This window comes from Protopterus annectens, chromosome 5.part0, assembly GCF_019279795.1.
Source record: "Protopterus annectens isolate FY-2018-M chromosome 5.part0, PAN1.0, whole genome shotgun sequence".
Taxonomy (NCBI): Eukaryota; Metazoa; Chordata; order Ceratodontiformes; family Protopteridae; genus Protopterus; species Protopterus annectens.
In genome coordinates this window covers 1,390,772,448-1,390,797,501 of record NC_056735.1, presented here as the reverse complement: position 1 = coordinate 1,390,797,501, position 25,054 = coordinate 1,390,772,448, and the positions used below count along the sequence as shown (strand labels likewise).

General features: G+C 37.1%; 1 protein-coding gene across 1 annotated transcript in view; it reads right to left on the bottom strand.

Moving 5' to 3' along the window:
• Positions 1–22,254, bottom strand: part of PROZ (protein Z, vitamin K dependent plasma glycoprotein) — a 432,931-nt gene extending 410,677 nt beyond the window's left edge. The window contains exon 1 of the mRNA XM_044071204.1: positions 22,056–22,254. Coding sequence (XP_043927139.1) covers positions 22,056–22,125 — 70 coding nt within the window. The 5' untranslated portion in view covers positions 22,126–22,254. The remainder of the gene's footprint in view (positions 1–22,055) is intronic.
• Between the last annotated feature and the right edge of the window lie 2,800 nt (positions 22,255–25,054).

Below are 25,054 nucleotides of genomic sequence, written 5' to 3'. Positions count from 1 at the left end.
GAAAAAAATGCCCATAGGCAGATTTTAAACAGTGAACTACAAAAGAGCTAGGAATGGTCCCAAACAACCAATTACTACAGCTTCTTGTGCTGAGATCACTTCCCCCAAGGACAGGTAGGCTGCTCAAGGCTCCCCACTCCCACTGGTGAGCAAAGAAACTTCCTTCTATCCAAGTAAGGTAATGGACAACACAGGAACTACACCACAGCCCAGAATACAGCAATGCCTGTAAACTGGTCTAAACTAGTCGAGGAAGGCAGGAAAACAAGGATTTTTTTTTTGTTTTTTTTGTAGAAACACACAGAAAATGCAGAGACAGTGATAAATTAGTTACACAGGCTAGCACACTTTAGTGGGCAGCCTCCACAGTTAAATTAAACAAACAAACAAGCAAACTTTCGATCAAATTCGACTAAATGTAACTTTAAGTGCAGATTTTAAAATAAATGCAGCAATCAGTTAAAAAACAGTTCAGGCTAGTTCAAAGTAAGCTACAGAAGCTATTTCCAGTGAATAAAAAGCAAAGATACTTAAATCCAGAAGGTAGTCGCTTTTTTGAGTTCCTTGCTGCTAGGACCACTCTGTAAACCCACGTGGAGCTTGTCTGAGCAGTATAGCAAAGATGTTTCAATTATGCTTTGCAAGGCTGTATGCTCTGTTTCCACCTAAGCTTCTTTGCCATAGACAAATTCATAGAATTTCTCACATCTATTCACTATTGCCAACAGTTCCTTTTTTATCTGTGAAGATCTCCTTTGTAAATCTGTTGATGTTCTTATCCCAAAGACTACTAGTCTGTTATCTTGTATGATCACAGGTCTTATGCCATTCTGACTATCATTTATTTGCAACACAGCTGACTTAGTACTTTAATGTAGGAATGCCAGTAGCTAGTTTTTGAGCATCTCAAAACTCTTTCTTATCATTGCACTGTTCCCAAGCTCCATCTTACTCTAACAGCTTTCATACAAGCATATCTCAGATATATGAGATGCAAGCCTTGCTTCTTCATTTCTAAAGCCTCTGTAATGCCTGCTTGCCATCTGGCTTCAGCATTTGAAAAATGGTTCAGATTTTTTTTAGATCAGGCTTCAGCCACTCTGATGTTATATTATACGGCATATATTTCATACTTGTAGCATTGATTTTGTATTTGCAATTATTTGACTTGATCCTGTACAATCTTAATCTGTTCACCTGTTGTAGTTGTCTCTTAACATGTTTTTCTTATGTCTGACCTGCAATACTAAATCATCTAAAATGTTTACAACATAATCCATTTCTTCAAGTACTTATGTAACATCTCTTTGGAGTACATTGGGTGCTGATGAAATGCAAAGTGTGAGTCTATGGGATCTATTACTTCCTAATAGTATTCAAAGTACACAATTTGGACCTTGCTTCATCTGCTAGAAACTTGATTTGCATTCTAGTACAGGAAGGAACTTGGTATTTGGCATGCTTGCAGCAACTTCTTTAATTGTATTTAGTGGATAATGATATCTTTTAATTACTTTGCTTAGAGCTTTTGCATCAATATAGTTTCAAATCCAATCTTTCTTAGCAACAGTATTTATATATTCACACATTCGTTTGGATCTAATTGCTTCTTAATGATATCTATGTTCTTCATTCTTGTTAGTTCCTATTTAATTTTATTTTTGAGAACTATGTTTTTATGGAAGCATGCATTACTAGCACTGCATTAGATCTTATTTGAATATGATATTTTCTGAGTAAGCTTCCTTAGCTTATCAATAAGCCAGAATAATGTTGCAGAGTATAATTGAAATGGTTCTGCAGAGTATAAGAGCTGTCCATGTGACAGTACGATTACTTTTCAACTTGTACAATTTTTACAGTGAGAATTAATTTTACCAGTTCTAGTTTCCCCAAGCAACATAGCTCAAAATATTAAAGGAGTTAATTGCTTGAAAATGAGTCTGTACTTCAGATTTTCATAGTCACATTACCATTTTTGACCAAAAAGTGGCATCAAGTGGCCACGTTATGTTAGCAATGTACACAAAACCTTCTTTTCAGAAACATCTAGACCCAGACATTTACAAATATCCTGACAAAAAATATTTTACTTTGCACCTGTCTCTGGTTTACATTCAACAGTATATGTACTAATTCCCAATAAATCTTACTAGTCTGTCTTGCACACCGGTCTATCTGTGATGCATGCTCAAACTTCAGTTTATCAATCTTTTCAGTTCAGTAGTACTAAGAAGCATTTTGTTTCCATGTGCCTGTTTAACAACATGCAGACTACTTTGATCACACACTTTTCCTTTTGCAGTTCTTAGAAAATGTCTTTTTCTTCCACAGAGTCTGTAGTATTGACTACAGAACAATGTTTCATGCTTACAATGCACATTACATGATGCATGAATTAGAAAGATATAACCATGACCTCTTTCTTGGATCTTCACACAGCTGTCTTTTTCATATACATTTATTTTACAAAGCATCCTCTCTTTCTCATTTTTCCCTTTTAAACAGTCATCCTTTTTGCATTTAATTCTTTTGTCTGTGCACTACTAATGTTCTAAATATATCCATTGGTTTTGATAAGGTCAGCTCTGTTTCTATCAGTAGCCTGACCCTCATCATCTCTTATACCAAACATTCTGCCTCTTAGTAGAGAGTCATGCAACTTTTCAAAGTCATGGTCTTTGGCTCTGTTAGCAGTTCAGTAAAGGTCCTATAGTCTCTGTAAGATGTTATAATCTAGTAAAAAATATCTAATGAATGGAAAATTCTTCCTGGGTTGATGATTACTGAATTTCTCTCAAAGTTCTGCTATTTTGCATTTTCCTCTTTAAAAAAAATAAAATAATGAATCATGTTTATAGTTTGTTCCCTAGATCCTAACAATATGCGGGAAACCTGCACACTGTACCCTTTTTGATTTTTCATCTAATCCACTTGAACTAAGAAATAAATTGAATTTTGGACCCAAAGCTTTCATTTTTCTTGACAGATTTTTTTTCTAGTAAAATAATTACAAGGGTGTGTAGTTGAGGCATACTTTCAGTGAGAATTATACAGCTGTAGTTCCAACTACAGAGGCTTTTGAAAGAACAACTACATTTTCAGTTCTGAAAGACATTTCCTCTGATTTCAGACATCATGTCCTGTGCAGAGTCTTTCTATATAGCATACAGGCACTGTAGATCTAGCCCAACCTCCATATATATTTTTTTCCAACTGAAAACTGTCTCTAGGTGAACAGTGTACTGTATAACATTAAAATCAATGTATTTAGCTCATTAGCCATAAAGCTATATACCAATATATGAGTAACCCTATGCTCTAACCATTTGAAATCTACTTTTTTGTCTTAGTTTTCATCTTTGACTAAGCAGTGACGGAGGACATATTCTGCTTAGACACCACTTTCTGCCTGCCATTTTCCTAGAGTCCATGAATTAAGATCATAACGCTTTACAGTCTAATGTCCAGGTAGACTACATATGAACAAGTGCAGAGTAGACAAAACAACAAAACTGAACTCAGTTTCCTTGACTGTAACAGTTAACTCTTAAGCAGTTGCTTCTCTTGTGCCTTCTACTTTTCTCATACTTCTATGCTCTGCTGTTCTGAGGTCCATTTGTTCTGAATGTTGCAGAGAGGTTGACTGTCAGAATTGCCCCAAAAGACATGATGCATACCTCTTTCAGCAATTTTACATTGTATATTTGGTAGACAGTTTACATTTTACTTTAAATCAAACAGCTGTAATATTGATGTCCAAAGCATGGATGCATTAATGTTTACAGCCAAACATTAACTGTGCATGTGCCGAGAATTAGCCATGGAACACACAAAGTAGAACGCAATCTTTTTTTTTTTTTGGTGTGTGGCAAGCCCCCTTGCACTCCCCCATGCCCACTGCTAATTTTATATGCTAATTCCAATAGCTCACTTAACCTGTAGTAAGGCCATATTCCCCTACACCAGGAACTGCTGATCTCGGATATCTGTTGACCATCTGTTTTGTTGACATGGCATTCAATCTGTGTAGGTAAATGATAAAGCATGACAACAATATGTAAGCTGACACATTGAAAATAAATGTGTACACCCCATAGGATGGTGTTGAAGTCAACCCAAACTATACTGAAGCAAATGACCAATGTATGTCTCATGGGCAGACTGCATTGCAGATGTCAACAAAAATATAACTTACACATGCAGTATTGTGTAATCATATAAACAGCAAGTGCATAGATAACAGAGCTAAGAACTGGTATAACATACACATATATTGTTATGCCAACGTAAAACAACATGTGGAATAAAGACCTGCATTTATGTGTAACTGAACCTGATCATTGCTGAGCAGAGGACAGTCCTGTGAGCAATATCACAGCACATTAATACGAAGTCAGTGGGTGCTCACATTTTAAAGGTACAATGGTGTTTCCCCATGGATTGGAGTACATACAGAGATGTGTACATAGATCATTGAATGCGTACATCATTTGCTGAAATGTGTGAATTTATGTGAATAAGGAATGGATATAGAAATGTAACATAGGCCAAAGATATATTGTACTGTTACTGAATAAATTATCATTAGCACAGTGTATACATGAATGTTACATTGGTGGTCTATGCTTGCAGTAAAGGATGACTGCCCATATGTATGAGATACATTTATATGACACAACGTGGAATCAGCATTGCCAACACATGCAAGACACAATGCTAGTGTGCCACTGGGACAGTATGACAACTGACATCCAAAACACAGGGGCAAGGACATATTCTTCTGTTGCACATACATGATATGGCAATCCACAAATCATGCCCATACCACTGTGGTACTGGTAAAATATTGGCAACATGCTGTTTGTGAGTTTCTGTTAGTGTCACTTATTTACATTGGAATTGTTGTAGCAGTAGCTGCATGTTAACTGCTGAAACTCATGAACAGCTAAATGTTGAAGGAAAGTCTGATGTGGCAATGTGTGTCATGCACATGTTGAAACAAAATGTTAAATGTCACACAATATCTGCACTGTATGTTCAGGCCTGTAACACATAAGCACAACAGCAAAATGGTGAGCGTGCACAAGTGTGCATATACAGTCTAATCAATGATATGGCAAACACCATGGCAGCAGTGTTACAAGAGCAGATCACGCAGACAATACTTAGGAGCTGAGGGACCACCCTGATTGGGATGAACATAACAAATGATTTCTCAGCCTATCTCCCTGAATGAGTCATGCATAGCCCTTGACATGTCCTAGAAGAAATTCTTCGTTATGTCCCTCATCTGTGTATGGAACACCCCTTTCAGATCTGCTCCAAATAATCATCTTTTTGGGGTTCCTGGTGTTGCCTCCTCCAGGGTACAGCAGAAATGATGGGACATGCACGACCTTCATCAACATCATCCTTGTCTCCATCATGGTCATCATGGTCATCGTCATTGAAGGACTCTGACAGTGGTCTGGCATGCTCTCATTGCCATCATCTGATGGGTGTGCATCCACGGGTTTCATGCTCTGTTAAGATGAATCACAGCACAGGACAGAAATTACATATGCATAACTGATACTACCTGACTGCATAGCATACCCACTGTGACACAATGAACAGGCAGAAAACAGTCATTATGAAACCTTAGAATGGCTTTATGTCCATAGTGAAGTGTATCACCATATGTAATGTATGCCAGTAATTAAAACCATAACAATGAAAAATAAATGTCTGTCAGGCCACACATTCCTGTGAAAATCATAGCTGACTCATAGATGACATTGAAATGAAACTGATGTGCACATCTGCAATCTAACAGTCATCAAGTAACATCATGTTGACGTGATATCTGCATATGAGAATAAAGGTATAAAAGCATACATAGCAGATGTCATTAAAAACACGATGTCAGATGAAATGGCCAAAAATTATTATGCAGGACAATTATAATTAACAGATTTGCTGCTACAGGATGACTCCTCATGCACATAGCACTTTCCCTATGTCCCATTATCTATGCTTATGGGTATTTTCAATACTGCAAAATGCCATTGACATTGTATCTGTCACACAATGTAAGCAGCTTACTCATGGCCATGCCATAGCATGAATAACAACCAGCTTATTAGTGGAAATCATGACATGACCAGAGCAGTTATTTATCAGCCAGCATTAGGCATAACAATCATATTCCAAGCCAGCACACTTACATATCCTGACATTTGAAATGAAGCATGCCATGACATGATGCTGTCTCAGAGCACAACAGGAACACGTTCTGTTTCCTGGGACTGGACTATATCCTTCTGTCCACCACAAATGTATTCCCTTATTATACACTTCAGAGCAATGTATTCCCGTTTAAGACATATGCTTCACTCACACTCAAAATAAATTTAAATCTCACATACTCTAACACTTATGGGAAGCCTGACATAGATTTCTTGCTGTTTCCCCTCCCTAATACAAATAGTAAATGCTGCCACCAGAGTCAATCAGGTCTACATGCCTTTGAAAGGGTAATCAATTATTAAAAATTAAATATCAAAATAAATGATAGCTATGACCAGATGCAACCAGGCATTTGAGGTGACCTGGGGAGTATCAATCAGGTATAAACACTCTCATCTCTAAAGAGCACACTGATTGTCCAGCCACAATGTAAAGTAAAGAAAAACATTTAACAATAAGCAAAATGATTATTAAAAAAATGTAAATCAATAACTTTCAATACACACAAGAATTCACCAGAAATATAAAATTAAACTGTAGGATAGAAGTCCATCATTTTAGAAAAACTCTATCTCAATAATTACTAACTATAGAATACTATCCCTGATCTAATATAAAACATAACAGCAAGGCAAAGGCAGGCTTATAATTTTTGGTGAGTCCTTTTTTGGGTATCCACTGCACAGCACTGTAACTGACTGCAGCTCTTAACTGACATTAGCAGTCTCTTTTATAGACCATGTTAACACTCTCAACTGTCTTATTTTAAAAATAACAATCAGCTGTTTGAAAAAGTTATTTTTCCTGTCAATCATCTGTTCAAATAAGCACCTAGCAACCAGGAACATTCTAATGACATCACCTACTGATCAGCTGATTCTCCACAGACAGTTTGTACCTTAGAATCTAAAGAATTAGAAGTAGAAGTTTATCAAAACACTGACAGACTCTTTAAACATTTAGTGTAAACAGGGAAATACTCAACATTAAAAAAACTATTTACATTTTCATAATTAGACATGATGGCATACAAATTAATCTGAAAATATACACAAATCTCCTGCCAGATATGCTAACATAGATGACAGTGTTTTCATTTCTTCATACATGTAATCAGTCATATGAGGAGCCATCAATTAATATGCACAGCTTCTTACCATTTATAAAATTATCCAGAATCCATCTGCTTGTCCAATACTAAATAACATTCTACAGAACTATGTTCCTAGTCAGTCATTATGATCCAATGACAAAAAACTCCTATCTGTCCACAAATCTATCATATCTGCCTGGTATTATATGTACTTGTACTATGTTGCTAAGGCCTGGAACATTTTATCTGTTCATTGGGTCAATACCTTCCCTTCCATCCTTCAAAACTATTCTGAAAGACTTCCTAGCCAAAAGCTGTCTCTGTTCTTGCTCAACACTAGGATAATCTATATCCCTAAATGTGGACAAATACATATTCATACCTTACATCTGCTTACTCTCCTTTCTTTACTGACTTCTATACTTCTATCAATTTCTCTCCTCTGGCTTTCTCTTTAAATATACCATAAGCCTATATTGCAATTCCTGATTGTATTATACCAACTTACACTAAATTTCTCTTTAAACTGGCAAAAATTTCTCTAACTACTAAATTAGTGTTACAGTAGTGTAGCTAGGGCAGGGTGAGAGGGGCAACTGACCCGGAGTGCAAAGCATTTGGGGGCATGGCCAAAAATGCTTTGCACTCCGGGTCAGTTGCCCCGGAGTGCAAAGCATTTGGGGGCATGGCCAGTCGATCCCATTCTTTTCTTAATGTAATATCAGTCGGTATTTCATTTGCAGTCAAGCCTGAGGTGCTGTAGTACTCTGTGTGTGGTCTAAACTGTAGCAAATGTTTGCTACAGTTTAAAAGTAAAAAAAAAATGTTTTAACTAATACTGGAGCTCTGTAGTATTCTGTGCAGGCAGGGTATAAACTGTAGCAACTGTTTGCTATATTTATAGCAGTTTGCTACAATTAAAAAAAAATAGTTTAGGGCGAGTTGGGAGCAGGGCAAGGAAATGGTACCTGAATGCCTTGCAATGGACTGATCAACGTATTACAATGAAGTGTATCTTCAATGTCATATAACTTGTATCTACTCTAAACCAATACTTTCACATTATCTCTAACTTGCTATAATTATTTAAACTGCAGTTGTTATTTTAATTATTTTTAAAGATAGTAAAATTATTATTCTTAAGTGTTTTATAATATTTTGGAGCTTTTATCTCCAGGCCTCTGCTGAAAATGGGCTCCTACCCAGTTGGACTTTCCTGGTAATCAAATGACAATAAATACATAAATAAAAATAAGCATATTGTTATAATGAGGATAGACTGAGATGACCATCACATTATGATATACATTGCTCAAATCAGGTTCTCTAAATTTTAACTTTCAGAACACTGTGGAATCAGCGTACACATTTTGGAGTATTACACACACAGTCTTTTACATCTTGAAGCAGAACTGAACACAGATTGGTGGTTCTGAGTTTCAAACTTGCAGCTCTAAACTACATTCATACTCTAACCCTGACACCTACCTACCTAGCTAATCCATCTGACTGGAAATTGTATGGTGTGAAAACAGTGAAAAGAATTGCAGATATGAATGTGCAGGGATTGGGTACTAATACGGATGACAGCTTGCGCTTTACAAAAAGTACACGTGCTGTGCATTTATGAAAATAAGTGCAAGAGTGATTGCATGTCAGCACAGTGGTCACAACACAAAACAACAACTGTAAACTTTCATTCCTCAGAGAGAGGAACACTATCATTTAATACATAGCTGCTGTTAACAGACCACTATAAAGTGCTGTACATCACAGACACATTAATCTATTTTATATGGGAGGACAAAAACATATACAGATATGTATTGGCAAAGTACAAATTATAACTCAATATTATGCGTGATCAGGGCATCTTCCTATTCTACAGTTCAAATGTATATCTGATCATCTCACTTCCTCCAAATATAAGGACGAGAAGGTCACTGATGTCAAATTAAAGAATGACATATTTATACAAGAGAGTCAGTTTGGAAATGTTAGCACACAAACCTTTTTGGCAAAAATATACCAGTCTGTTCTGAGCTTTATACATAGCACTGTAGTAAAAAAGATGTTGCTGACAGAACATTATGTATTACAGAGATATTCATAGAAATCCAACGAATAATTGAGATATTTATGAGCATGCTCAAAATAACCATTACTATCAATAAGCAGGTATATGGAACAACGTTTTTGACAATGTTTGGAAGGCACAGCTATCAGAATATAATGAAAGCTCTCCCCATGTCGATTTGAGCCCACACCTAAGCAAGATATATTAATGCTGATATGTTGCTTTACAGGATGAGCTAACAGTAAGCACACTTTTCTTTTGAACAAACTAGTACTGTGTGTGTATATCCATATTCCTGTGGATAACAGATGAATATGGACACATCCTAAACATAAATGCTATAGGCCCTCATGACATAAAAAACTGTCAGATATCATCTATTACAATGTAAAAGATATGTGTAAACAGTTGGACATGCATTGCTCTTTTGTCAGACAAATAGAACTTTAATAAGAATGTTCACTTTGTTAAGAAGAACAACTGTGGTGGTGGTGCTGCGGTAGCATTGTCGCCTCACAGTAAGATGTTGTCCTGTTCGATTCTCAGCTAAAGCGTCTTGTGTGTGGAGACATGCGTGAATGGGTGTACCTTCATTGAAGGTTGTGTGTCAGGGCCGGCAACTCGGCATGTAAAAATCTACTGCCAATCATTAGCGGACTGGAGTTCTGCTGTGGCGACCCCTAACCGGGATAAAACTGAAAGACACAGACAAACAAACTTTGTTAAGAAGAACAGACTAACAAAGTTAGTTATGAGTTAGTATGCACACATACACAGGTAGACTAGGCAATACTGTTAAAGTATAATGGTTAACTAAGAAATGTGTAGTCATCAGCAGCCTAGGCACTATAGATGTTAATGATACATGACCTTACTAGATGTGTGAAATGATGTTGTTATATGTTGTAAATCAGATACACCTACAATGTTCAATATTATGTACATGATAAACATTTTTAAAGAAATAAACCCCGTGGGGACAGACCCCATACATATAGGAGAAAAAATACCTTGCTCTCATAACTATCCAGATGAGTTAATTGTCAGAACAGATACTTAGTGGTTTTTCAAGTCACATATCTGATATATTTGGGACACAGCTGTATCTCTGAATTCTTTAGGAATGTCTAGGTATATATAGGATTGTGCCACTTACTCTAGACATCCATCGGCTGTCACTGCACCTCGATAACCCTCTGATGAAACTCCTCTGCATCCCTCCAGTGCAGGTCATTATAACAGTGGTGAACCTGCACTGCAGTCTGGTAAATCCTCATACGTTGTTGATGCTCCTTCACAATCCGATTCAAAATGTCAATCATCGCGAATTTCCATGATCTGGCTATCATTCCAGCATAGATGATCAACATCTGGGTGGTCTCCTCCTCAGTCCAACTGGGTGCCTGGACATGTTGAAGCCTCCTGGAAGTAGCTATCTTGATAATGTTGTTAATGTTGATAATACACAGTTCAGAAAATTGCTCATTGAGGTCCCACTCAGTTCACAGTTGTCAATGGTCTGATCTGTAAATGTATCAAAATCAATATTTAAAAGTGGCACGTATGTTCTTTTATCACATTATTGGAAGATAATGGCCACGTCCCTTTTAAAGATACTTATTGGGTACTTGTGCTGATCCCCTTCTTGTTACGCCAAGCTACTGGTTAATGCACAAAATGTCAAGCACTAACATGATATGCACAAATGGCATTCCAAAACCTTGAATTTTAATGAATCTCATTAATTATGTATGACACAAATGGGATGTATATAGCTGGTCTTAGTTTCGGTTATGCCTGACTCATAGGTAGCTGCAAAGGTAATTGTGCACCAACTAGCTTTGCTGTGTTATGAAATGTCTACCTCCTCATAGACCTATGTTAACACTACTCCTTATCAAAGTATGTGTATATGGTTAGATTGATTTATTTGTGGAAAAATGTGTGTATTATGAAAAATGTTTGTGACTTACTGGAGGGGAGTGGAATTGACCTGCATGCATACAGGTGGTTACATCTGCATTAGCAACATGCAATACTTTCCCATATGCAGCTATACAGACAGATTTAAATAGCACAACTGAGCAGTGCATAAGGATGGAGTCACCAATTTTCCATATATATATTGCTGGTGATGCAATACACTCTGTGGTATATATATATATATATATATATATATATATATATATATATATATATGTATATATATATATATATATATATATATATATATATATATATATGAATATATATATATATGGAAAACTACGCATTCTGACATTATCCATATGTTGCTATGTAGTATGTACTCATATTGCTGTTATGGATATTTATTCATTGATGTTTCTTAAAACAAGTATTAGAACTTCTGACTCAATACAAAAGGATCCATGTTATGTCTGCTAACCATGTACTTTCTGTGGCCTGATCATGGATCCTAAAGCTTTCCGACACTTTCTGTAACTTGTTCAAGTGATCTTTTTCAAATACTCTCTGCTAATGTGGATGGCATTCACTGCTCAGTAATGATTGTGTTGATATAAGAATATCATGTATAACATTTCATATGACTGATTGTTTTACACAGGTTGGCTGATTAGGCTCTAATTGCATTACAGCTACAGCAATCACACATTTCTGTTGTACACATATGTCATATGTAGTATGTTAATGTGAAGTGCATGCAGGGTGCGCGGCTTCTGTGGCACAATGCTGTTGTGCTTGGACCTGCCCTACTCTGATATCCACTGTAAGGGTTCAAAACCCATAGGGGTTTCCTAAGCCTGTAGTACCTTTTATATAGGTAAGACTATTTGTTCTTTAAGGGAGGATATATATGAGCATGATTATGCTGTAAGAACCAAGAACTGTAAAAATGCTTTAAGTAGGCATAGTATTAATTGTGCTAACAAGTTTCTTTTTGCAGTATTAGAAACAATTGAAATCACTCCTTTTGTAGGTGACTGGGAATACTACCTAAAAGGTAGAGAAGTTTCATGGAAGATATATTTTGCAGCACTCTCACAACCTGGTTTAAATGATGCCATCAATATTATATGTATGATGAAAAGGAGGGCTTACAGTATCCAAAGTCCATAAATTCTACTTTGTATGCTGTTTTTAATGATGTGATTTTGGTTAAGCCACATCTGTTTTTTTATGACTTTATGTTTTAAACTAATGGGTAATATTTTAAATTGTAGTATTTTTAGGTACCTCTTTCTTTAAGGCAACAGGTATGTTTATGTTTATCATGTGATGGTTCCATTTCCTATTTAAACAGAGATTTTTTTTGTTTGTGTCAGCCATTCTGAAGTTCTTTATATACTGGGATGCACTTAATGACAGTTATTAAACTGTTCTGCTTGGTATTTACTGCCTTCTAATTTAATATTTTAGAATTTTGCAGTGCACAGAGCTGCATAGAGTTTGCAGAGGCATAGGCAATCCACATAATCTTCTCCATATGTGGGCCCCCACATGAATATAACCATGTGCATTTAACTGTTTTTCAGATGCAAACAGACTGAAAGGTGACATTTTCTTCCCACAGGAGAACAAAATTATAATAGATACTCTGTGCCAACATGGACAGAGACTCCTTGGATGGACAGAAAATACAGTATGGAGGAATGAAGTCTGGACCAACCTCACCAACATGATTAATGCTATGGGAAGTCACAACAGATCCCGGGAGGCCAGTCAGTGATGTTGTTCTGACATGATCTTCTATGCTGCTAACCACTGACATCCCCTGATGAGATGACACAGTTTCTAGCATCACTGCATATGGTGAGTGGGGAGCACTGCATACCTGTGATGGGATAGAAGCATGTATTCCAGGCCGCACTTGTATGTGTTACTTTGCATAATATTGATGCATATAGAGTAAATCAGTACATATTGCGGTTGCATGCATATTCATATATTGTCATTTTTGTGTTACAGCAGCAGAATTACATCATACACATGGGTCCACACAGGATGATGGCAACCAATGGTAGTGTAATAACATGTAGAAATTTAACTGCAATACATGCATACCAATGCAACCAATGTGTGTAATGTTGCCTACATTCATTTGCACAGTTCCATCCACTTCTGCACAACAGCAGGAAATGAAAGGGGAGTGTTTCCATATACGGTTACTGTGACCATTACCTGTTATTGCCTCAGGCTGTTGTCATGCAAGTGCTGTTTACTGCCATAGTGACATTTCCCTCACATTATAAACTACAGGTACATCTTCTGGGGCACAAGCCATGCAGGTGTACCTACATACAGACCAGGTATGTTTCCCCAACAACTTTATAGGCTGCAGCAATGTGTAGCAGACCTGTGCTGTATGAAATTAATGTTGCTGTTTCTCTACACAGTGGCATCTGGCCAACAGGTGCACCATACGTCACGTGAGTATCAGCAGACCATGTTACTGTGTTGTATATGTCATCATGTGACTATTCCATTGCCTGCATACATGCCTGTGTTTGCTTTGTTTGTACTTCCCCACTGCAGGGTCCACATTATAACACATAAACTCACTACATTGGGAGGGTGTCACTGGTATGCTTCTTCCTCTGTTTCATACATATCACTGCTGTTACTTCTGCTCTTGTCCTCTGTTAATACTGTGTCCTTCTACCCCTGCATAGGACAGCCACCATCAGCATCTCAGCCACAAGCAACTGGTATGTGTATGCATTACCTACTGAATGTTTTAACACTGTTGGAATGGTCCATGCTGGCAAGGATGTGATTAAGAATGCTGTGTTTATGACTGTGCTTCCCTACAACTGTCACATTTCATTTGTCTCCTCCTGCGCCATCTTTCCACGAGCACGTCGGGTATGTGTTATGCTTGTATTCCTCCCATATGTCATGTATGTTGCATACGTAACATAATTATCAATTCCCTGTTGTATACATTCTGTGGCCCATATACAGAGAAGATACAGGCACAGTCCCGCTCAAGTATGGAAAGGTGCAAAGTCCAAAATTCAAACTAGCTAACCAGCAAAACAGCCAACACCATTAATCAGCTTTCCATAATAATAACTTAATATCATATATTAAGATAAATACATCCTGCAAAATGGTTTTGGCTGTAAGCCTTCATCAGTGCATAATAACAACACTCAATCACGTTTAAATACCATAGCCTCAATCATCCTTGGCTGTTATAACTGGTCATTAAGTCCTGGTGCAAATAAGGCAAAATAACCTCTAAAGGATTTGATGGTTCTCTATACAAGGTCATTACCCATGGCTCGATTGAATAACCACAGTCATTTGTGGGGAGTGATCACATATGTTGTCATCATGGATAATGTTGAGATTGATGTCCTTTGCTTACATCCTAGCTGTGTCCCTGTACTTACCCAGTACTAATCCCTCAGGTATTTCACCTTGCTGGAATACAGTCATCAGACCACTTTGCCTCCATATGGCAGCACCATGGACACTTCCCCAGTGTGTTGCCATGGTATTTGTTATGCTGCCATCTGCTGCACACACAAACTGTCAGTTCAGGGATGGTCACCCCTTTCTGTTGATTAATCTGTCTGCTTCTGGATGAACCGTGGCCTTAATATGGATGTGGGTGCATTCTATTGTACCAACTACATGTGGGAAGTTTGCAAGGTTATAGAACTGGTGCATAATAGTTCTCCACTTCATGGGGTAGGTGGAAAGTGTATGTATTCATCCATCTTGTTGTACATTGCTGCCAGGAATTTTGACAGGATATGATTGGCAGCTGTCTGTGACACTCCTCAGCATCCCCATGTGTCTTTGTAATGTCTCAGATACCAGTACACCTAGGCTCACTCACACTTTTGTTTCGAGAAAGATGGAGTTGCTTTACAATGTCTACACACACATAAGTAGGGTTCACATGTTGCACACAGCCTGCACCAGCTATCTGTCTATGCGGTACCTGTCAATGATTTGTTGATCTGACAGCTGGCTTAGTTGCAACCTTGCTTTCCCTCTAGCTGACTGCCTTCTAGGATGCAAAGCTACCTCCTCCTCCATAACTTGCAGTACCGCAGCCTGTTGCCATTCATTCTCTGCAGGTAGAATTTTTTGGATCAGTATTATTAACAATTCCATAGGATTCTATGGGGATAGCTTCCATTCCTTGTGTTGCAGTATGGCATACGCTGAGGATTTCAGAAACAGAGTCAACATGGCTGTTTGTCACATTTAAGTTGCATTGGGCACTCACAATGTGCTTTGGCATCAATAATTATCCTACACTGAATAGTTAAGTACTCAGATTGCTTAAAGTGTACCTTCTGAGATCACATCCACAGCTGTGTGTTGGAGTCTTCCTTTGGCATGCTGTGCTATCCACAACTACCTTTTGGACACCAGACCACTGTCTCTTCAAGACATTTAAATCATAGACCATCTGGTAGTGCTTTTAAATTCCCCTCTGAGCATTAGTTACCTGTTGTTGTGATTTCTAGATTTTGAAACTACATCTGGGTAATATTTCTGCTGTATATGTGAAACCTGCTATTTTAGCATATTTAGCATAATTAATGAAAGAGCATATTTTTATGAAATGTGAGGAAGTAACAGTACCCAGCCAACACCACACAGACATAGGTGAAACCGGCAAACTCCCAACAGACAACATGGAATAGGTAAGGACTGAAACCAAGCCCTCAGTGCTGTTAGGCTGGAGGCATGTTCTTGAGAATTGTGTTAAGGACTGTTAAATCCATTCATATTCCAGACATACGGCACATGTAAAAAATTATATCTGCAGCTGAAGGCTTTTCAGCATGTGATTGATTCCATTGTAGGTCCCCAGAAACTCAACCTTCATGACCAAACTGCCAACATACACTTAGGCTTTTTCTAGTCTGCAAGTACCAAACTCTGCATTATTGTTTGGGGGTATTCAGTTCCAGTTTAGATTATTACTTAATCTGACATCTTTTTCTGTCCCCCCCCCCACATCTTTCATTCCACTTCTCTTTCATACTTCATTTTCATTATATTCCTTATTCACTAAATCACCAAAAGATTGATCAAAATAAAGATGCTGATATACAAAATAAAAAACAAAACAGCAACATACTAGAAACTAGTACAGAGATAGTGGAAAGTATTCCAAATACATGATATAAAAAACAAGTAACAACAGAATCGCAGCAAATAAAATGATGAAACCCATCAACAGATACAGCCAAACAATATTCCAGATAGTAAAACTCAATGTATCCCTCCAACCATGGACACAACAGAACAAAATCATCAGGTCTGCATTTCAAAAAAAAAAAATCCTGAAAGGACTAAGAAGAAGAACTGTAAGTAAAGCTCCATTTCTGAAATAAGTATCCCAAGAGAACTATAGCGAGCAGTCCACAACTTCAGCTTTGAGATGATGATGACTGATAGTAGCTCAGGTCTTGCTCTAAAAACAAATAAAACTTTATAACTCTAGTTAAAAAATGATAAAAATAATTTACATAATTGCGTTACATATCTGTGTGAAGGTGCCAGTCTCAAAAAAAGAAGTCATAAAAATGATGATCATCAGCCTAAAAGCAAGCACAAGGGATCAAAATCCACACCAAACCGAATATACTACTCCATGTCCGAGTCCAAGAGATGGAGCTTTGTCAATCCCCATTCAACATATGCAAATAAGGACTGAAGAGTCCTGCATCTAATTTCAAAAAGCAAATCAGGATCTGCTCTACAAAACAATTCGACCTTATACATTGGTAAAGCCTGTTAGTATACAAGGCTGAATTTATGGAAAACCCCACTGAAACAAATGAGCATGAAATGTCTTCCCCTACATCCCCATGTCAGGGGGGTGTCTGTGTCCTCCATGTTCTCCTTATGTGTCCAATAACCAGATACTTATGAAGTGCAAGTTTCTATGCTTGCTGATTATTTGGTTCTTTTTATTATGTGCTAAACATAGCAAAAACTAGAATATATAATTCATCTGGTAGCAGTAGCCAAAAATGTTACTACAACTAAGTGTCTTGCATGTTATGAAACTACTGAGATATTATGTTAAGGAAAGCTGGGAAATATTTATGTTGAAATGTTAACATGATTGCATAAGATGTTAGATAGGCCAGTTAAGTAGTTGAAATAGCTATAATATGACTGTACAAGAAAACCAATAAGTTCTCAGTGCTTATACAACTGAAAATATTAGGGCCTATGAAGGACACACTTAAACAATAATAAGTAGGTAACTCACAATCGAAGAAAGCAACCATCTTCGGATGATGGAGGTAGTATATGTGGAGTAGAGGGGATTATCTAATTTAATGGCCTGTATCCAAGTGGATGTTGGCTTAAAAGAAAAAAAAAAAGATCTTATGAGCACAAGGTGACATAAAATCAAACTATTCCATTTGCTTATTGACATTTGATGACAGGGAAAGTTCGACTGGATAGAAGCCCATTTTCAGCAGAGACCCATAGTTATTACAAAATATTTTAAGACCAATAATTTTACAGTCTTCAAAATAAAACAAAAACATCTGCACTTTAAATAATTATATAAAATTAGACATAATATAAAACGTTGATTAAGAATCAATACAAGTTATATGACAATCATTTAATATTTAGAGAAATATTAGATAGTTTGCATAGAAATTAAAGGTAAGTTAGTCTAATACAATCAGGAATTGCAATATGAAGAGAGGGAAACATGGCTTATGGAATATTTAGAGAAAAAGGGAAGATAATTTGATAGAAGTAAGAAAGTAAGTTAATAAGGGAGAGTAAGAAGGTATAAAGAATGAAAAGGTACGTGTTCACATTTAGGGATATAGTTTATCCTGGTTTTCAGCAAGAATACAGACAGATTTTTAGCTAGGAAATATAAGATGGATGGTTAAAGGGAGATGGAAAGAAGAATTATTTCACTAGAAGTGTGGTGAAAATTTTGAACAGACTTCCAGAAGAATTAATAGCTCAAACATTGTAAGGGTGTAATGTACTCCATGGTATACAGGTTTCAGCTTTCACTATACTGCAGATGACCTAAAGGAGTGTACTGGAGGGACATGGTAGTGAGAAGCCAATGCTGGCTCACCTGTCACTGGACATGAGATGTGGCAGAGTCCTGTTATAAGAGCACCACATGGGGGAAAAACCTATAAATGCAAACTCCTGTACTAATGTCTCGGGGAAACTGGATGCTCACCAAGAAGTTGCACAGTGCTCTAGCTGAAGAGACACATTCATCCAGACTACTTCAGTGCAGTGCACTGCATCATATGGGATGGGTGTTAGGCATATTCAAAGATCTCTGTTGCTCACTGGATGACAATACCATTTCCTGGCTGTTATCGTCTTCTCCCTATTTTCTAGGTAATACAATACTGGGGGAAGAATATGATGACAGGGGATGGTTTTGGGGATAAGGAACAAAAACTATAAAAATGTAATGATATTAAAAAATGCATAGGGTAGTCATGACACCTTTTTAGAACCATTAAGGAATTAGAAACTGCTCTAATAAATAGATGGCCCATGTAGTACCTGACTGCAGTCCAAACTTGTCATTGTGTGTTAGATGTCCAAGCATTTTCCTAACCACCATCATAATGTACGTTTCCACAAATGGGGAAATAAGGAAAACCTGCAAAAGTGCAAGAAAGGCCAATGCAATGGGCATAAATATATTTATGAGGTGTATCTAACCCAAGCTGTTGCTAGGGTTTTTTAAACTATATGCCATCTTCCAGACTGCCCCCCTCAACTACCACGTCTGACTCTCAGTATCTAGTATTTAGTTACAGTTTGCTGCTGTGACAATCTGCACTCACTATTGCAGCCAGAAATGCTTGATTTGTTTACAAATCTCTTTTGATGCAACCCCCAATAAAACTGTCTGTTGTTCTGAGGTACATACAAGAAAAAAAAGTTAGAGTTTTGTGCCAAAATGTTGCCCCCTCAGAGACTAATTTGTGTACTGTGGCTTGCGTGGTATGCCTGTTTACATCAATGTTTCAAACTGTAAAAATTTTAATCTCATATAAGCATTATTTCATGGAAGGAGTGCTCAAACACAACTTCATGATTTATTCCCCAAACAAACAGGTGCAAATGCTTATTAAGGGGGTAAAATAAATATTTAGTGCCACCTTAGTCCAGTCGGATTTTAATAACTGTTTTATTTTAGAATATTTGCTATTGGCAGTGGCCGCTTTTGTGAGAATGAATGCAATCTCATAGAGTGGGTCATATTGGAGAATACAAGGCTTTCTATGAATCATAAGCCTTGTGGTTGAGTGTACGCACACACACACACACACACACACACACACACACACACACACACACACACACACACACACACACACACACACACACACACACACTTACCTGTTGTAGAATATCCCGCGACACACACTGAATGTATCCAGTCCAGTGGAGCAGCAATAAAATCCAAGTCACCCATGACACGAACGAAGTAGTAAAATCCAAGAAGCCCGCACAGTAAAATCCCCGTGACTCACCTCACATCTCTCCTGATTGGTCCTGCCTGCAGATGAAGCAGTCCGGAGCTCCTCTGTTCTGTGCAGTCATCACCGCATAGATTCCTGGGCATTTGCGGGGCAGAAATGCCTTTCCCTGTATCTGGACTGCTGACAAAGGCAGTCTGAGTTCCCAGTGCATCTGCGGGGCAGAAATGCCTTCCCTTGTATCCAGACTGCTGACAAAGGCAGTCTGAGTTCCCAGTGCGCATGTGCGGAGTTCCGAGACTCATGATTTTGATGTTTTGTTTTCTTGGTTCACAGTTTTGTTTTTATTTTGTTTTCTTGGTTCACAGTTTTGTTTTCTTTTTGTTTTTCTAGCTGGGGGGGGGGGGTGCAGTCCTGCAGTCCTATAGCATGAGCTGCCCCAGGAATACCACAGTGAGATGTGACCTCTGGCAAAGGGAACTGCCAGTCCAAAAACTTCAATTTAGGGGGGTTGCTATGTACCCTGTTCAGAGCTGTCTTACTGTAAAAAATATGACTAAGCAATAAGATTGGGTCCATCATACTTTTCTCCAGATTCTCTGTATTCTGCATTCTTTATCAGGTAGGCCCACACTAGGAGCAGCCCCCAGATTATGTTTAATATAAGAAAGCAAGATCTTAAAATATACAGTTACAAATCCTTTGCTGCTGACTACCAATATAGTCTTGTATTTGTGGAGGGTATTGAAGAATTCTAACAGCTCTATCCACACTGTAGGGCAGAACTGCATGTTGTACACATGTATGCATTTCTTTATTTCTCCCATTTGTTTTGTTTTGTTTAGCATAGCTCTAATGTTAACAACCAGTACCAGATTGCAGTGATATTCATTCAACACTCCTGAATGAACTGAATGGATGTACATTAAGGATGGAAAATATTTTATGGTACAAGATGGGGTAAAGGAAACAGAAGAGTCAGTTTGAAGAACTGATGTATGGACTCATGAAGTAACCCCTTCCATTTGTACCAAGCTTTGGACTAAAAGTGTTGGAAGTATCATTATATTTCCATTTTACAATCTGGGTTACTCCTAGCTTGTTAACCAAAGATACATACATTACTATTGCAGTTATACATAATCTGGAATATTCCTGACTTCTGCTTCAGCAGTTAATGTTAACCAAGCAAACTAGCAGAGTGTGTTTGAACCAGACTATGGTAAACATTATATTTACAAACAGAAATAGTGTGCTAGTGTCAGTTTAATTTCATGAAACTTAGTTGCATGAATTTCTGCTACAAAACACAGGGCTCTGTTCAGTTCTTAAAACTGTACATCAAAAGAGAAAAATTAAAAATAAAATCTTTCATCAAGGTAGTCCATACTTAAAGAATGCATTGAGGGAATTGAGATGGTGAAATAGTTATTATCCTTTAATTAATACATCCGTCTTTTCTTTTTCCTGGCTGATAGATCTGAGAGCAGCAGACTCACAGGACACGTGTATGTGTCATTCATTAATGTTCTGTTTTCTGTGGCCTTATACATAGGTATTATAAACTGCATCCCATCCTTGTTGTATATTTCATTCTCTTCTTTTTGTTATCATTCTGTACATCGGACAGCTGCCATGTTCTGCATATACCACTCACTAGATGCCAACTGCTTTATTACTGAATGGCACCAACATATACAATGACCTTTGCACTGCACTAACATTATTTGCCTTTAGCAAGATGTTCTTGAACTTCTTTTACATTCACTGCACACCCCCTTTTAGGCTGTCCCACAAAATTACCTGTCTTTAAAAAAGCATAAAGTTCATGTACATAAAAATTAAAAGTGAGAAATGAGGGCTCACAGATCCTACAGACAACCTGTGATTGTCTCTGGCTTTGTGCCAAACAATCCCCTGTTGTGTAAATAACGGAAATGCAGCACTACACTTGATCGAGCAGTTTAAATCAAAACGACTCATATAAATGGATCTTAATCTTGGATAATATAGATTCAAAAAGGAATACTGATTATCTTCATGTTACAGATTTAATCTTAAAAAGTGAAATCGTCATGCTCATAGAGATACCAAGTTTTAGAGAGACATGTAGCACCTCAGCTATTAGATTTTCAACTTTCATACCAGAAAATTCTACAACACTATGAAAAACATACTACAGTTTATAACTGTACCTTACCTTCCTGTACTGATTTTTGCAGGATAATAGCAAAGATGAAAATCCATATTGTCCAAACAGAAAGTGCCATTATGGTGTGTGTCTGCTCAGTGCTCTGAGACCTCTCTTTAGGTATAGTTAGTCAATACAAAACGTTTAAAGTTCAGGGCCTTTAGGAAGGCGTGTTGGGTGAACATTACCCGGTTCTATCTATTTGCTATTAGATCAATGTTTAAAGGGACAGCTTTACCTCATGCATGTTGTTATTTTCTTCAGTGGACCTCGTGACAGACTCTCATGTCACATTTTGTGGATTTTATGACTAAATTCAGTAGCTGTGAGAGAATCACAACATAAATAAAATCATGAATAGGAATGTCAGGAATGTAGTTAACATGGATGAGCAAATTTACTGCTGTGATAAACTTGTGAAACAAATTTGTTTGCATTAGAATATGCCATATAGTGTTTTAACATTTGAACCAGTTTGCTTTACCTAGATTATTTGAGCAGTGCCTCTCAACGTTATCTGTCTTGTTAACTCTGATAGCAGACTTCAGGGCAAAATGAAACTAAGCCAAATGTAATTATTGGTTATGCATTACTCTGTTTTTCCATCAGATTACTATTTAGTGACAAAGTGAAAGTTTTCCTTTCATTAAGTAACAAGCACATTTGAATTTTAATTTATTTGATGATACGCAAAGAAAGCTTATTTGTTAAATGTGTTTTATTCATGACCTTGGACAAAAGGACTATTATAGAAAGATGTAGGAGTTAAGCAATGTTGCATAAAAGTGTTTATGTACATGAACTGAAACATGACTACATTGTGTTTTAAAAGTTAAAATAAGAGCAAGGTCAAGGTGTTAGAATGCAAGAAGTTTAGTAATAAAATATTTCTCTGTTACAAATTTTTGGTGTACAGTGTACTACTGTGTACAGATCTGCTCTATATTTTTTATTTAAGCTAATTAATAGGGTGACTATATAGTTGTCAGTTTAAGTAATACAAGTTATTCTGATGTCTTTTATAATTACATATAGCATTTACATTTGCTTCTACTTGAAAGATCATATGTGCTTGTTCTTTAAAGGGAACATAATTCAGACAGCTCCTAAGACTTAAGTGTGGGTCCCTGGGCAGTATGAGGACACAGTGATTAGGATTTCTGCCCAAGGGCTTCAGGAGCTAGGGTTCAGTCCTGACCAGTGGTCATTATCTAAATAGAATTTATATATTCCCTCTGCCTTTGTGTATGTTTTCTTTGAGTATTCCAGATTCTTCTCACTTCTGAAAAATTCTGGTTGATTGGCTTCTTTAAAATATCTATACATATTATATTACTTATGCCTTTGTGGCTTGGGTCATGGCAAAAAAGGCATAAGAGTAAATAATTCACTGACCAGGTTTAATAAATAAATAAATACTAGCAAAAAGACCTTTCTAGAGGCAAGATATGAGGAAGGAAAATATTCTTCATCCCAATGAAGTGTTAAGAACTTTTTAGTATTAATGGAGATGAGGACTGGGTGTTCTTGTATTAATGGAGAAGATGGTGACTGATGCTCTTCCAGAGTTGTGGATTCTGGACACCTCTGTAACGGATACATTTTGGCAAACAGAAGGAGGACAGGTGCCTGTATAAAAGAGTTTGTGTGCCACACATCTGTCAGTATTGGTGGTTCAACAGGTATAACACTTGCATTTCATGTTGGCAGGATCAGAAATTTGTGGGTTATATCCCTAAATTAAGTGTCTCGATCAATTGTCAATATTAATAATGGGATGATACACCCTTGAGGTACCAGCCTTTGGAAAAGACTTAGTCTGAGTTGGTAGTTGATCAGATGGGTATAAATTATCCCATAGCACTCAAAAAGAGTAGAGAAATGTCCCGCTGTCCCAACAAAATTACCCGAGTCAGAATAATGCCACTTTGAAGCTCCCCTGGAAATAGGCTATGTACATAGTGGGACTAACCTGGTCAACAAAATGAAATAAGTGAAGGACTAAGCAAACAAGTTAATAAATACAAATAAGTAATATGTCCTATTCCTCAAATGGTAACAAAAGAGTGTTGAATGAACAGTGCATTGATGTTGTTGGGGGCCAGAAATATGAATTTTGTGAGTGCAGCAGTCACTGAAGCATTGGTTACAAGAGGTAGTCCATATCCAGACTGAGCCTTGAGCACATTTAATCCAATAACTTTACATTATTCTGACTCAGAAACCATTGTTGGCTCAACAAGCACCTTGTTTTTCGGACAGCCAAATGGAAGTTTAGATGATATGCTGTGACCTACAGATGCTGTAACTGCTCCATATGTACACTCACTACATGTACTGTATAAATTGATATATAATCACTATATCACTCATTGCATTATAAAATAAACTCTCTTTTGATGTATCCAAAGACAGCTGCACATATGAAATCCAAACACACCACTGATATAGCATGAAAAACAAAACCTTCTATTCAAAATAATATGTCCAAAATCAAAAGAGAACAGAATAAACTTTAATAAAAAACAACTTGTAAAAACTAAATTAACTGCTTTCATCTTACTGCTTTTCGAGTTCATCAGAACTAAACATTTAACTATTGCAGTGGAATATATATACCCAGTGTTAATTAAAGAAGAGAATACCGAAGCTTTAAATATCAAGTACAAGATAAAAAAATAGACTTATAAAATATAAAGATTGTAAAAATGCATAAAAATGCATAACAATTATGACACACATTTACAATCTAGCTGCCCTTAATTCCAAATCAGAGCCAAGAGAAATACAATCATTTAAACCAGGTACCAGATTTGCCCCTAGTAATAATTGTCAGAATAGTTCACAGTACTCAATCCTACTTTCCCATGCAGCCCCTCGGAGGTCCAATGCCACCTCCTCTAAAACAAAAAACATAAAATTACTATTCACACAAACTTTTCTATGTTTGGCTAGTGCTTTATTATCCATACCTCAATTAAGATCATACAGGTGTTCATAAATACGCT